The sequence below is a fragment of the Jaculus jaculus genome, chromosome 1 (assembly GCF_020740685.1).
Source record: "Jaculus jaculus isolate mJacJac1 chromosome 1, mJacJac1.mat.Y.cur, whole genome shotgun sequence".
Classification (NCBI taxonomy): domain Eukaryota; kingdom Metazoa; phylum Chordata; class Mammalia; order Rodentia; family Dipodidae; genus Jaculus; species Jaculus jaculus.
The window spans coordinates 329400851-329412925 of NC_059102.1; the positions used below are offsets into that span (position 1 = coordinate 329400851).

Consider the following 12075-nt stretch of genomic DNA (forward strand, 5'->3'; position numbering starts at 1 on the left):
CAAGAGCAGCTGTGTCTGGCAGAATGCAATACTTTTTACCCTTAGGCAGTTCTCAGAGAATAACTCTTTTGCTCCCCCATTTTGGGAAAGCAGACAGGCTACACATCCTCTCTTCCATATGTTGAAGTCAAGACAGGTTCACAGTCTGAGGAAAAGTGATGGCACAGGACGGGACAAGTGGCAACCTTTTCCCAGAGCAAGAAGATGGCCAGTGGGCCTTGGAACCATGAGAAACTATGAAAAGTCTGAAAGGTTCTGCACCTCCTCATAAGCCCAGACCAATTTTTCCCACCTCCTTCGCAGTAACTCAGAACAGCAAAATGTGGAAATTCTTCCTCAGGCTCCAAGCTTTCTTTCCTGTCACACTCTCCAACAACAACCTCCCAGGGCTCTAAATGGATTAGGAAGAAGGAGCTGAGGGTGGGTGCGTGCTAGCAACATCAAAGGTGAGACACAGGGAGGTCTTGTCTGGGCCTTGATCCACAGGTGCTAGGACTAGAGAGAGGTGACAGGAGGGTAAACTTGGGAAAAGGGGATTAGTTGGGACCAGAAAGAATGTACTGCTGTAATCCCACACAATGAACAAGACAATGCTCCTCTCCACACCCAAAGCACTGGACAAGCAGCTACAAGCTACTGGCTTCAGCCTCCTGTGCCCGAGGGCACCCATACTGCCAGCCCCAGAGAGCTTGTTCCCTTCAGCTGGCAGAGGTGCTCAGGGAGGCCTAACAGAAGATAATACTTCCTCCTGGCAACTGAGATTGTGTGAGGAGGTGGGGAGTGCAGCCTGTAATTGTAGGAAAGATGGGGAAATGCCTTGCATCCAGGAACCAATCATATAGCATCAGGCTAGTGTCAGGCTCTTAGAAACATGCCCCATAACTTGTTCAACCAAATTCTTTCAACTCAGCAGACTTTTAACCACTACAACCAAGTAGCTGGAACCCAGGTAGGGATTATAATATGAGTGATTCATAACATAACTTTAAAAACTCAGTTCTAGTAGATTTGGGAATGAAGAATGATTCTTCTCCTTATGGGTGGAACAACTTCCCAGTTCCTCAATATTGAGAAATATTTGCATTTGCTAGACACCAACTGACAGATGGCTGGAGAAAACAACTAGAAGCTAAGCCACAAAACTGACCCCCCTTATCTTTCTCCCATTCTACTTCCCTGCTTCAAGAAATGCAAGAGTTTCCCATAGCTAAATCTCCAACTACCTTCCAGAAGGGTCCCACAACTGAGGACTGGATGTACTTGAGCAGCCAGGCTCTCTAACTCTTACCTTTTTTAGTTTGCCACTCTTAGTCCCCACAAAAACCACACTGTAGCCATTGTAAACGTAGGAGGCCACAGAGGTGAGGTGGTCCCGGCTGGTGGTATACAGGGTGAGGCCCTCCACTGGAGTGGAGCCTCCAAGAGGCTGGTTGATGTCCAGTCCACAAAAGTTATCATCGATGGGTACAGGCTGTGGGAAAGAGAGAGGACTGGAGTGAATCACAGTGAAGGCATGGCAGGGTATCATTAAACTACCCTACCTACCATTTCCAGCCAGAGGACACCAAGCAGGTGAGGCACAGGCTTGGGCTCGGGGGTTGGACATGCTGGCAGACCATGCTCCTCACCAACTGGCCCTTAGGAGCATCCTGTAGAATCAAATAACAAGTGCACAACCTTCATTCCCTGGACTCACCTGCCTCTACCTTTTGCCTTCTTGCCAGGAAAGTCAGGCTCTGTTTGTAAAGGTGACTGCTGGAACTCTGTGATTCTTTGAATGTCCCTTTGGACCATGTCAGACTATGAGGATCTTTTCCTTTTACACCAGGTCCCCTCAGAGGATACTCAGCATAACAGCAACATCACAAGATATGCATCAGCCTGGAGAAGGTCTTCTATTTGTTCTTTGAGAAAGCTAACGTTTCTTGGGCAGGAGGGTCTTCCTTGGAGCATGAGGAACTTTAAGGTACTTAGCTATCATTACTATCTGTAATAGTAACACTGGATCCTAACTTTTGCTTTGGAAAAAGTGTTAGGTTTTATTTTATTATTTACTTATTTTTGCAGCATTAGAGATTGAATCTAGAGCCTCCATACTAGGCAAGTGATGTATCATTGAGTGGTCTCCTTAGCTTTCTTTTTATTTTTTTATTGTGAGAAAGGGTATCACTAAATTGTCCAGGCAGGCCTCGAGCTTGAAATCTCTCTACCTCAGCCTCCTGAGTACCTGAGACTATAGGTCTTTGCAACCAGGCTATAGTTAATCTGTATTCATTTCTCCATTCTGAAAGTTGTTTGTCTCTCTTTACTTTCCTGATAGCATTATTAAAGAGCAAATTAGACAATGCATGTGAAAAGATTTATGAATGTGTACAACTATATCTATTCTTGCACATTATAGGTATGTGACACTATGGGGACAAATTTAATTAATATCACTCCCAGGAAGGTATTAATGGTGTGCCAGTAGGGCCTAGGTCACCTTTGAAAGGAGTCCTTGATCAATAAAAAAACATGCTGGACAGAAAGTAGGAAGGCCTGATCCCACAGTGTTCTATAGCTTACTGGCTGGGTCCTCTGGGACCACAGCATTCTCTTCTGGAACTGTCAAAGGGAAAGTTAAATACTAGTGCCCAAGCTCTCTTTCAGGGAAGGAAGAAAAGAAGGCAGGGTATAGGGAAGGGAGAGGAGACTGCATGCCTTCCAAGGACAGATCTGTGGAAGGGCCTGGGATCTCCTCATAGTGCCTGGTATGGGTGGGGGGTTCCTGATGGGAGTTCTGGCTATGTTAAAGCTGAAGACTCTGGCCAGAAAGAACTTTGAGTGCTGGGGTCTAGAATACTTTCCTACAAGAGTTAGGAAGTGGCTGTGGTAAGCAAAGTTCTCTTAACCTTTTTTTCTCTCACCAAGAAGGAGCAAGCTGATGCTTCACTTGTTGACAACCACACTTCCTTGGAATACTCAGCTTTTAAGTCATAGCACATGATTTTTTTCCTGAAGTCATGGAATTCCCTTGTATTCCCCCCACTCTCTGTTTTGAGGGACAGAACAGTTCTGGGACTTGACACCTGTGGATAGACAGCTGCTGCTTCTGCTCCTGTCAGGAGTGATGGTGCTATACAGTGCATAGGTATGCCATAGGAAATGACACCCAGGATTGGAGTAAGAATGACCTTAAACTTAGGCTCACATGGACCCTATACAGCAGCACGGAAGGGAGGAAGCTATGATATACTGGTGCTAGCCCATAAAAGGTGACTGTGCACATCTCTGCATCCAATGATACCACTGAACTTAAAGCCAGTATCAGTAGTGTTTACATTATGGGTGCTGGCAAATACTGCTGACTGATGCTTTCCTTCCTCAGCTACACAGAACCAATTTTTCAGTCTACCAGCAGTGTAAGCAGGTAGTCTTTAGCCATGGTGTTTTACCCTAGCTACTTCTTTTCCCTATCCCTGTACTTTATATTTAGGTGATCTGGATTTCAATTCTGCCCTTACTCTATTTGGATGCACGTTCTTGCCGTCACTGCCTTCTCTGGGCCTCATTTTCTCATCTGTAAAGTAAAACAGTTGGGTACTGAGTCAGGTCGATGTCAAGCTTCCTTTTAGGTTTAAGTCCTTGAATTCATAGTCCAAGGTTGCTCTCCATAGTCACTTTCTCCAAGGGCTAGTAAAACTACAGAGTTGTTACCCATGTCAGCTTTTAGACAGATCATGACAAAAGCAAAACCCTAGTTGACAGTTAGGGATTGCTCTGCATTCTTCTCTGACTCTGGAATCTCCTGAACTATAAAGGAAACTTTTCTGAGCCCAAGCCTCTGGGATTGTCTGTCACTTCCTTCTTCCTCAATTTCTTTCTCAAGATATTGTCAAATACTCCTAATACCCAGTGCCCTTTACTTTTGCTCAAATTGTGAGTGATGGTAGTGTGGCTTTCCTGAGAGGCAGAGGCAGAAGGAGCCTGTACCCAGAAGTCCCATGGCTGCCCTGAGGTCAGACCCTGCCTTCTTTTCAGTTGTATTACTTAAGCAGAATAGTTTATGTACATTTGCATCTTTCCATCTGCAAATGGGGCTGATAATTATTCATGTGAGAATCAGGGGAGGTAATAAATGGCGTGTACAGCTTCTACTTATCACTGTGAAGGATGCCTTCCTCATCCATTTTCTGGGGGTAAAGCACAGGTCCTTGACCTGAGATTTCAATGTTAGTTTATAAGAAAAAAAGTTAGATTTTGGACCACAGCTTCTCTCACTGACCCTTAAGCTCATCAGAGGTCACTAAAACCTCTCTGGGTGTCCGGCTCTGGGATCCACTGGACTATATGAACCCAAAGGGGTCATTTTTCTTTCATGCCTTGATATTAAGAGGGTGAGGAGGGGCTAATGTAAGGTGGAGGCTCCTCTGGCAGTCAATTTTGAACACCGCTCTCTCTTGGTCACTAGCCTGGGCTTGTCTGCACCACCGCTGGAGTAGAGCAGGGTGTCGTCTTCCTCTTCCTCTGGCTTAGAAGCAAGCAGGAATCAGCAGTTTCCTCCTGACAAGGTCCCCTCTGGGCTCTGGGAATCGGGCCGGACATTACAAGGAGTTAACCCTTACATTTCCTCTCCACTTTTTTCCACTGGCTAGGGTCACTGGACATACAATTTCAGTACTGAAGAGCAAGCTGGAGATTATCTGACTTGAGCTTACTCTTTTTATGGAAGATAACTAAGCAAACAACTGACTTGTATTAGGATAATTAGTATTAATCATACTGTCCATATATTGAATAATTATTATGTGCCTGGCATTGTGTTAAATAGTTTACATTCTCTTTGGTCCTCATAATAAGCATCAAAAAAGTACTCTTTTTTTTTCTACTTTAAAGATGAAAATGAGGCCAAAAATATAACTTTCCAGAGTATACATAGCAGAACTGATTTTTAATGTAATTGGTTAGCCTTCAAAGCCTGACGCCTGAACTATTACCCTATAGTAACAGACATATGATGAAGGCAACAGGGCCCCAGCCGGGACACACGGGGTAGTGTCTCAAGCAGTCTGCTTTGATATTGAGAGCAGGCACCTTGGGTCTGCAATATCAGCAGCTGTCTGGTAGGGTTCTGAGCAGTCACCTTCCATTAAGAGTACACAGAAGGCATCCAGGTGAGCCTCAGAGAAAAAAAAAAAGAACTCTCCATGTAGAGAATTCAGAAGGCAGTCTGGTGGAGCTCTGAGAAGGAACCCTTGGAATAGTGAATTCAGAAGGCAGACAAGTACTTCTGTTAACAGGTACCCTTGATCTAGAGACCACAGAAGGAAAGCAGGTGAGCCTCAGAACAGGAATCATCCACCCACTATACTCAGAAGGCAGTCAGATTAGATGCAGAGCAAGCATCTTGTATTTACAGTAGTACTCAGAAGGCAGTTTGGAGGCTTTAGAGCAGGGTTCCTAGTTCTGGAATACTCAGAAGGAATTCAGGTAGACCTCCGAGCAGGAACTCTCTCTTACTCTAGAATATTCAGAAATCTGTCAAGTGGGACTTGGTCTCAGATTTTCCTGCAGGCTGCCTGTGTAGAGTACACAACTTTGTGTACAGAAATCTACTCTTAGTATTTGTCACATCCCCACAGTTAACTAGCATGCTAGGCGCTGTACTAATATCTCCATATATTTTCTTTTTGGTTAACCCATGGGGAGTGTGCTATGATTCCCATTTCACAAATGAGAAGGCAGAAATGTTTCCTGCCTGAAATAGGATGTAGCGCAGTCTGAACTGTGGTGTTGCTCGCTAAGGCCAAACTCATGACCTAGACTCCACTTTGTTCCCATCCATCTTTCACTAGAAATGACACTTGTGGGAGAATTATGGCTTTTAATCTATGCATTCCAGCACTGTAGATAGTGCCAGACAGTTGTTGAGTGGATGAAGGGATCAGTAGAAAAAGGGATGATGGATAGGTGGAGAGATGGGCAGAAGAAAAGATGAAGAATAAGAAGGAGGAGAAATGGATGAATTAGAAGGATGGGCAGTGGTGGTAGAAAGGAAAAGAGATAGATGGATCAAAGGACACGTGGACTGAAGGAGAGAAGAAAGGAGGCATACATATAGAGTGAGACATGGGAAAATGGGGGGATAATAGTGTACACATTAACCATAGCATCTGGTCACCTTGTCCTCTCACAGAGGCTTGTCATGAGTTAGCATGTCTCTATTGTACTCAGGTTTAAATCCTGAGTTCAAGCTGGGCATGGTGGTACCTGCCTTTAATCCCAGCACTTGGGAGGCAGAGGTAGGAAGAGTTCTGTGAGTTCAAGGCCAGCCTAGGACTTCAGACAGAATGAGTTCCAGATAAGCCTGGGCTAGAGTGAGAACCTACCTTGAAAAAACTAACAAAAAAAAAAAAAAAAATCAGGGGCAGCCTTTCCTTTCTTACCAGCCAGACTTGACTCCTTTCTTTCTCCTTGGACTCAGATATCCAATGTTTTTCATCTCCTGCACTTGGTATCCTAGTGGTCTATGGCCTGCATGTATGTGATCTGCTGATTCCATTACCAGATCTATGTGTTGAATGGGATCTGGTCCCATTACTTATGACTGACTATATGTTTGACTATTCTTTTTCACATAGTTTAGTCAGACTCTAGGGTCTCCTTGCTGTTCCTTTAATACTCTAGGTATGCTCTCATTACTTAGTACTTCACCCTATTTCTGGACTGTTTATCTAGTTGCCTGCATGTCCCCTTTCTCCCCTTACTGGTTTTGGGTCCAGTACCACTCCCTCATAGAGTCAACACTCTCAACATTTTATTTTCCTCTATAACAATTACCACAATTTGGCAGATTAAACTTTTTTTCTGTTTTTTTTCTTTTTAATTTTTATTAGCATTTTCCATGATTATAAAAAAAAATCCCATGGTAATTCCCTCCCTCCCCCGCCGACACTTTCCCCTTTGAAATTCCATTCTCCATCATATTACCTCCCCAAGATTAAACTTTTAAAAAAGATATTTGTTATTTATTTTTTTTGCAAGCACAGAGACAAGGAGAAGGAAGAAGAAGAGGAGGAAACAAAAAAAGAAGAGAGAGAATGGGTTCTCCAGGGCCTCTAGCCATTGAAAACAAAACTTCAGATGCATGTGCCAGTTTGTATATCTGGCTTTACATGGGTACTAGGGAATCAAACCCAGGTCAATGAGCTTTGCAGAAAAGTGTGTTAACCACTGACCCAACTTTCCAGCCCCTAGGCTAAACTTTTTATTTGTTCTTAGAGATGGGTCTCATGTCACCCAAGATGGCCTCAAACTATGCAGCAAAGCAATATTTTGAACTCCTGACCCTCCTGCCTCCACCTTCCATGTGCTAAGATTATAGACAAGCATCTCCCCTCCCCCCACCCACACCAGCTTGACTGTCTGCTTTATATGCTGATTTGTCTTAGAGCCTCATTAGCACATTAGCTCCATGAGGGCAGAGAGCTTGGCTATAGGATTCACCAGCATAAGGTATGCTACATTACAAATGATTTACTGAATCAAGAAACATACCCCAAGAATCTCATAGAGATGAGACTCTATGCAATTGGTTGACTCCTACCAGGTTACCTGAAGCCCTCTCTCCTTCCAGGCTCTTAGTGGCTTGGGAGCAGGGGGTATAAGGAACAAGAGTAGGAAAGCCAGAACCTGTTAGGCATGCAGTGAGAGTGGGGAGGCAGAACATGGGAGGCTTCTTACCGCTTTAGTGCATTGCACATCTTTTCCCAGAAGCCAGTTGAGCTCCAGGTTGCCCTCGCCTTGATAGCAAGATTGCAGACGCTCCTTGATCTGCAAGTTGATGGCCCGGATGGGGAAGGCACAGAGGGCAGAGTCATCGGGTGGATGGTGATATTGTTTCTGTCCTTTGGAGAAAATGGCAAAGAGCACATCATCGTGGCTACTGATGTTAAAGGCCTGGGCCAGAGCATCACCAGGCTTGGCGAGGTAAGCAGCCTGCAGGAGGCGGTATTCCACCCCAGCATGCATGCAGCCAAAGGGAAGTGACACATAGGAGTGGAACTTGGGGTCATCCTTGCAGAGACGAACAATGCGTGAGGTGTAGAAGAGGTCCCCTGCTGAGTTGATGGCTACACCGTCAGGAGTCTCTGGCTGGACAGTGAGGAAGTAGACAAAGCTCCCACTGGCAAAGCCATAGACGTAGAAGATGTCAAAGTGGGAGACCAGGGCCAGGGTATCAGAGGGAATCTTAATGAGAGAGGACACAAAATCACTATGGAGCTCATAGTCCAGCATGGCAGAGGACTCAGGGTCTCGGGGCAGCTTCCGGCTGGACAGGGTGGGAAAATAATCCTGTTTGCCATCTACAGCCGTGCCAATGAAGAGCTTGCCATCCTCACCCTCAGAGCGCACGATCACACCGTACATGGTGCCTGTCTTGTTGACGCTAGACAGGTAGTGTTCCTTCTTGTGGGAAGGCTCCACCAGGATGAAGAGGTCATCCAGCCGCAGCAGTTTGCAGACGCCCTGGTAGAGGCTGCCACAGGCCAGCAGGCGGTTCTCAGAGTAATCAATGATCAGTAGCTTGTTGACATTGTTGGTGAGCGTGAGCACCTCGCTGCAGGGCTGCACTATCAGGGGTGGGTAGCAGGCCTTGTTGTCCTCTTCTGGCCCTGTTTTGTGGGCCACCTGGATAGTCAAGTTGCCTGTCAGCTTGTAAACCCTGTTGATGGCTCCCACATACACGGCCCCTGTCCCCTGGTGCACAGTCAAGTGATTGAATGTCCAGTCACGGTTCTCAGAGTGGAAGGTATTGAACTGAGGCATGCCAGAGGCGCTGGGGGCCAGAAGCAGCCAAGCCACTGAGACTAGGACCACAGACCAACTGTCAGCCTGTGTGGCCCAAAGCTGGGTCCTCCTTTGCTCCATCCCGAGTAGGGTGAGGCCAGAGAGACTGGTACTCTGTGTGCTGTTCCAGTTCCCTGGGTTAGCCCTCACATGGTTCTGGAAAAAGAAGACACAATGGTCAGACCAAAAGTAATACCCAAGAGTGAATAGTATTGCTTGACCCAGGACTCTATCTCTTTTTTTAAATGTAGGGTCTCACTGTAGCCTAGGCCGGCCTGGAATTTACTATGTAGTCACAGAGTGGCCTCAAACTCACGGCAATTCTCCTATCTCTGTCTCCCAAGTGCTGGGATTAAAGGCATGTGCCACCACACCCAGCTTGCTTTGTGCATCTCTTGAGTTCCATTTTGGTTTTTCTATTTTTAACATATTTTCTTCCTCTTAGGGATGCTCAGGGAATCCTATTATCTATTTTAGTCTTCAGCATTACACTGTATAGTGCTTTTTTGTCACTGTACAAACTAACTCTATTTCAGTTCTCTCAAGATACTGGCTTTATCTCTCAGAGAGTTTAAAAGTCTGTTTGGAGTCATTACTTCTAACCCCAAGGTGAGTAGAAATGCTTTCTATGAGCTGGCTGGGTGCTTCCCTTCCTCCCATGGTCTAATATGGCAAATAGCATTCCTCTTTAACTCATATTCCCATTGCTTCACTCTTTCAGGATTCTTCACTTTCTCATGCTTTGTTGCTCACTGACAAGGGAGTACCTTTGGCTGCCCCTCTGTGTCTCTTGCCGTAGAGATAAGAATTCCTGGTCTTTAACTGTTAAGACTTGTTAAAAGGGGGAAGTATGTTGTATGTAATAGGACTGGGATTCATACACACATCATCATCTCACAGCCTGCTAAAACTCTGGAAACCGGCAGTGACTCTCAGGCCTCTGTAGTAAGAAACAAACACTGCCTTCTAGCAGTGTGGTGGCCAGACCCCAAGAAGCCCTTCAGCTTCTGTTTTTCTGCAGACATGTCTGTAGAGCCCATCTCCTTGCTGAGGGACCTGGTTAGCTGTGCTTAGTGTCAGTCACCTGTGGGGGGTTCTGCTGAGGAACACATGGGCAGCTGTGGAGAAAGACAAGTTCTGGGCCAGTCTTATGTGCCTACTACTGGGCCCTTTCAGCTGTTCAAGCATGTGTGAGTTCTGCCCAGGCCTCTCTTGCCACTTCGGAAGCTATCTGCATCAGAAGGAAGCTGTCCAGCAAGTAAGGAAGACCCTGAGGAGTCCCACTGAGACCCCAGGAAAGGGGGTAGGTAGGAAGGCTAGTTGTTTTCAGGCGGTCACACAGACCCTTACTTCTAGGGAGAGGGAGAACAGTAGCAACCTGGCATTGGCATCTGAAGGAGGCATCAGCTGTCCAACCAAAGCACCTTTTCTCTAGCCAGACAGATTGCCCGGCAACCTTGTTGACAAGTCCAGACAGAACTGTAGATGCACAGGCAGTAGGAATGGGAACACTCCAGCAAAGACGGAGAATTTGCTCCAGGCAATGTGAGAGAGGCCCACCTGTCCCCTCCACTCCCCAGTCTGGCTGGACAGGGTTATAATTAGAACTGACACCACTCTGAGAATACTCCTATCCCAACTTTTTCTTTATACTCTCAGAAGCTTCCCTTTCTGCTCCTTTACTCTGCAGTCACTGTGGTAATGGTGCCAAAGTGGTCCCATTCAATCCCCCTCCTTCAACTGGGCATTCTAAATGACTCAAGAGGCCCTAACTTCCTTGGAAAGAGGAAGGCACCATGAGGCTCCGGCTGACCTCGGCTACTCTGACACAGCCCTTCCGGATCCACGTGCACACTGGCAAACACTCCCCACAGAGAGAGCTTTCGGTTTGAGAAGCTGAGGTTATTTTTAGCTATGTCCTGAGGCTGGTAGCAGGACGTAAATTCCTCAAGAGGAGCTGCAGAAAGGAAATAACAGAATCCTTAATTTCTCCAGCTGGATTGGGAATTGCAGCTCATGTTCTGCATGCTCCTGTCAAGTGGGAAGCTAGCTGAGTCTGTATGAAGGGGGTCACAGGTGGGGTCCTTTGGCATCACATGGATGGTTTCAAGCCAAGAATGCAGCATAGAGATCAGGATGCACAAGAAGCCATGAAGAGACTGTCACCATGTCATGCATGGAGTTTGCTGTGGCAAGCACGCTCAAACACAGTGGTGTTGAGATCACATACAACATGTGCCAGCCTTCCCCACCACACACATGCACACACATGCAGTTGGCTCATGGATGTAGGGAAGGGTCCTGCTAGCAGAGATCAACATCCAAGGATACTGCCAACCATCTCACTTCCCTGTCCAGTATCTGTCCAGACATGGTTGAAGAGTTGTGGGTATTTTTTTTTTTTTTTTTTTTTGTAAAGCAGAATTGGTAGCACACTGGTGCCTTGGCAAGTTGAGTCTCCCTTCTGTCTAGGAAAGGATAATGGCAGTACCTAGCTCCCGGGCTGTCATGAAAGATAAAGTGATACTCTGCAGGGAAACTTCTTAAGATCACGTGCACCATGACAGCTTTGCTTATGATAAATGGTAGATTATCCCTAGGGCCTCACCTGGAGATGGCATTTCAGAAATCCTGCCAAAACTCCTGGTTTTTCCTCTTTGCTTATGTTCTTCCTTTCATGGATGAACCTTGTGAATGCAACTGTGACCTTATCTCCCTTCCTAGTCCCATGGCAGATCTCAGTCAGGGAGGTCAGTGGCAGGGGAAAGGGAACAGATCCAGGCTTATCTTCTCTGTCATACTATTGCACAAGTCCCAACACTGTCTCTGAATAGCCTGCAGCGAGGCTGCCATGAGTTGGACTGAGAATGGGGAAAGTAGTCTGATGATTAGAAGGGCTGTAGTCAGAAGGCAAGAAGAAGGGTAGCAGACTCAAGACACCTGGTTCAATGTGCTCGCTTGCCGCTCACCAAATGTGTTGTGCTTTGGCTGACTCTAGCATCTCCCTAACATCAATCTTGTTCTTGGTTTTAAAATACAGGGTATCATAAAGAGTATCTGAGCTAGCCAATCTATATCTCCTTTTTTTTTTTTTTTTGTTTTTGTTTTTGTTTTTTCGAGGTAGGGTCTCACTCTAGCCCAGGCTGACCTGGAATTCGCTATGTAGTCTCAGGGTGGCCTCGAACTCATGGTGATCCTCCTACCTCTGCCTCCCGAGTGCTGGGATTAAAGGCGTGCGCCACCACG

General features: G+C 46.1%; 1 protein-coding gene across 1 annotated transcript in view; it reads right to left on the reverse strand.

Annotated features, from left to right (window-relative positions):
• Plxna2 (plexin A2) overlaps nt 1-12075 on the reverse strand; it is a 203053-nt gene that overhangs the window by 171422 nt on the left and 19556 nt on the right. The window contains exons 2-3 of the mRNA XM_045142360.1: nt 7723-8985; nt 1289-1471 (exon numbers count right to left, since the gene is read on the reverse strand). Of these exons, the coding sequence (XP_044998295.1) occupies nt 1289-1471; nt 7723-8910 (1371 nt within the window). The 5' untranslated portion in view covers nt 8911-8985. The remainder of the gene's footprint in view (nt 1-1288; nt 1472-7722; nt 8986-12075) is intronic.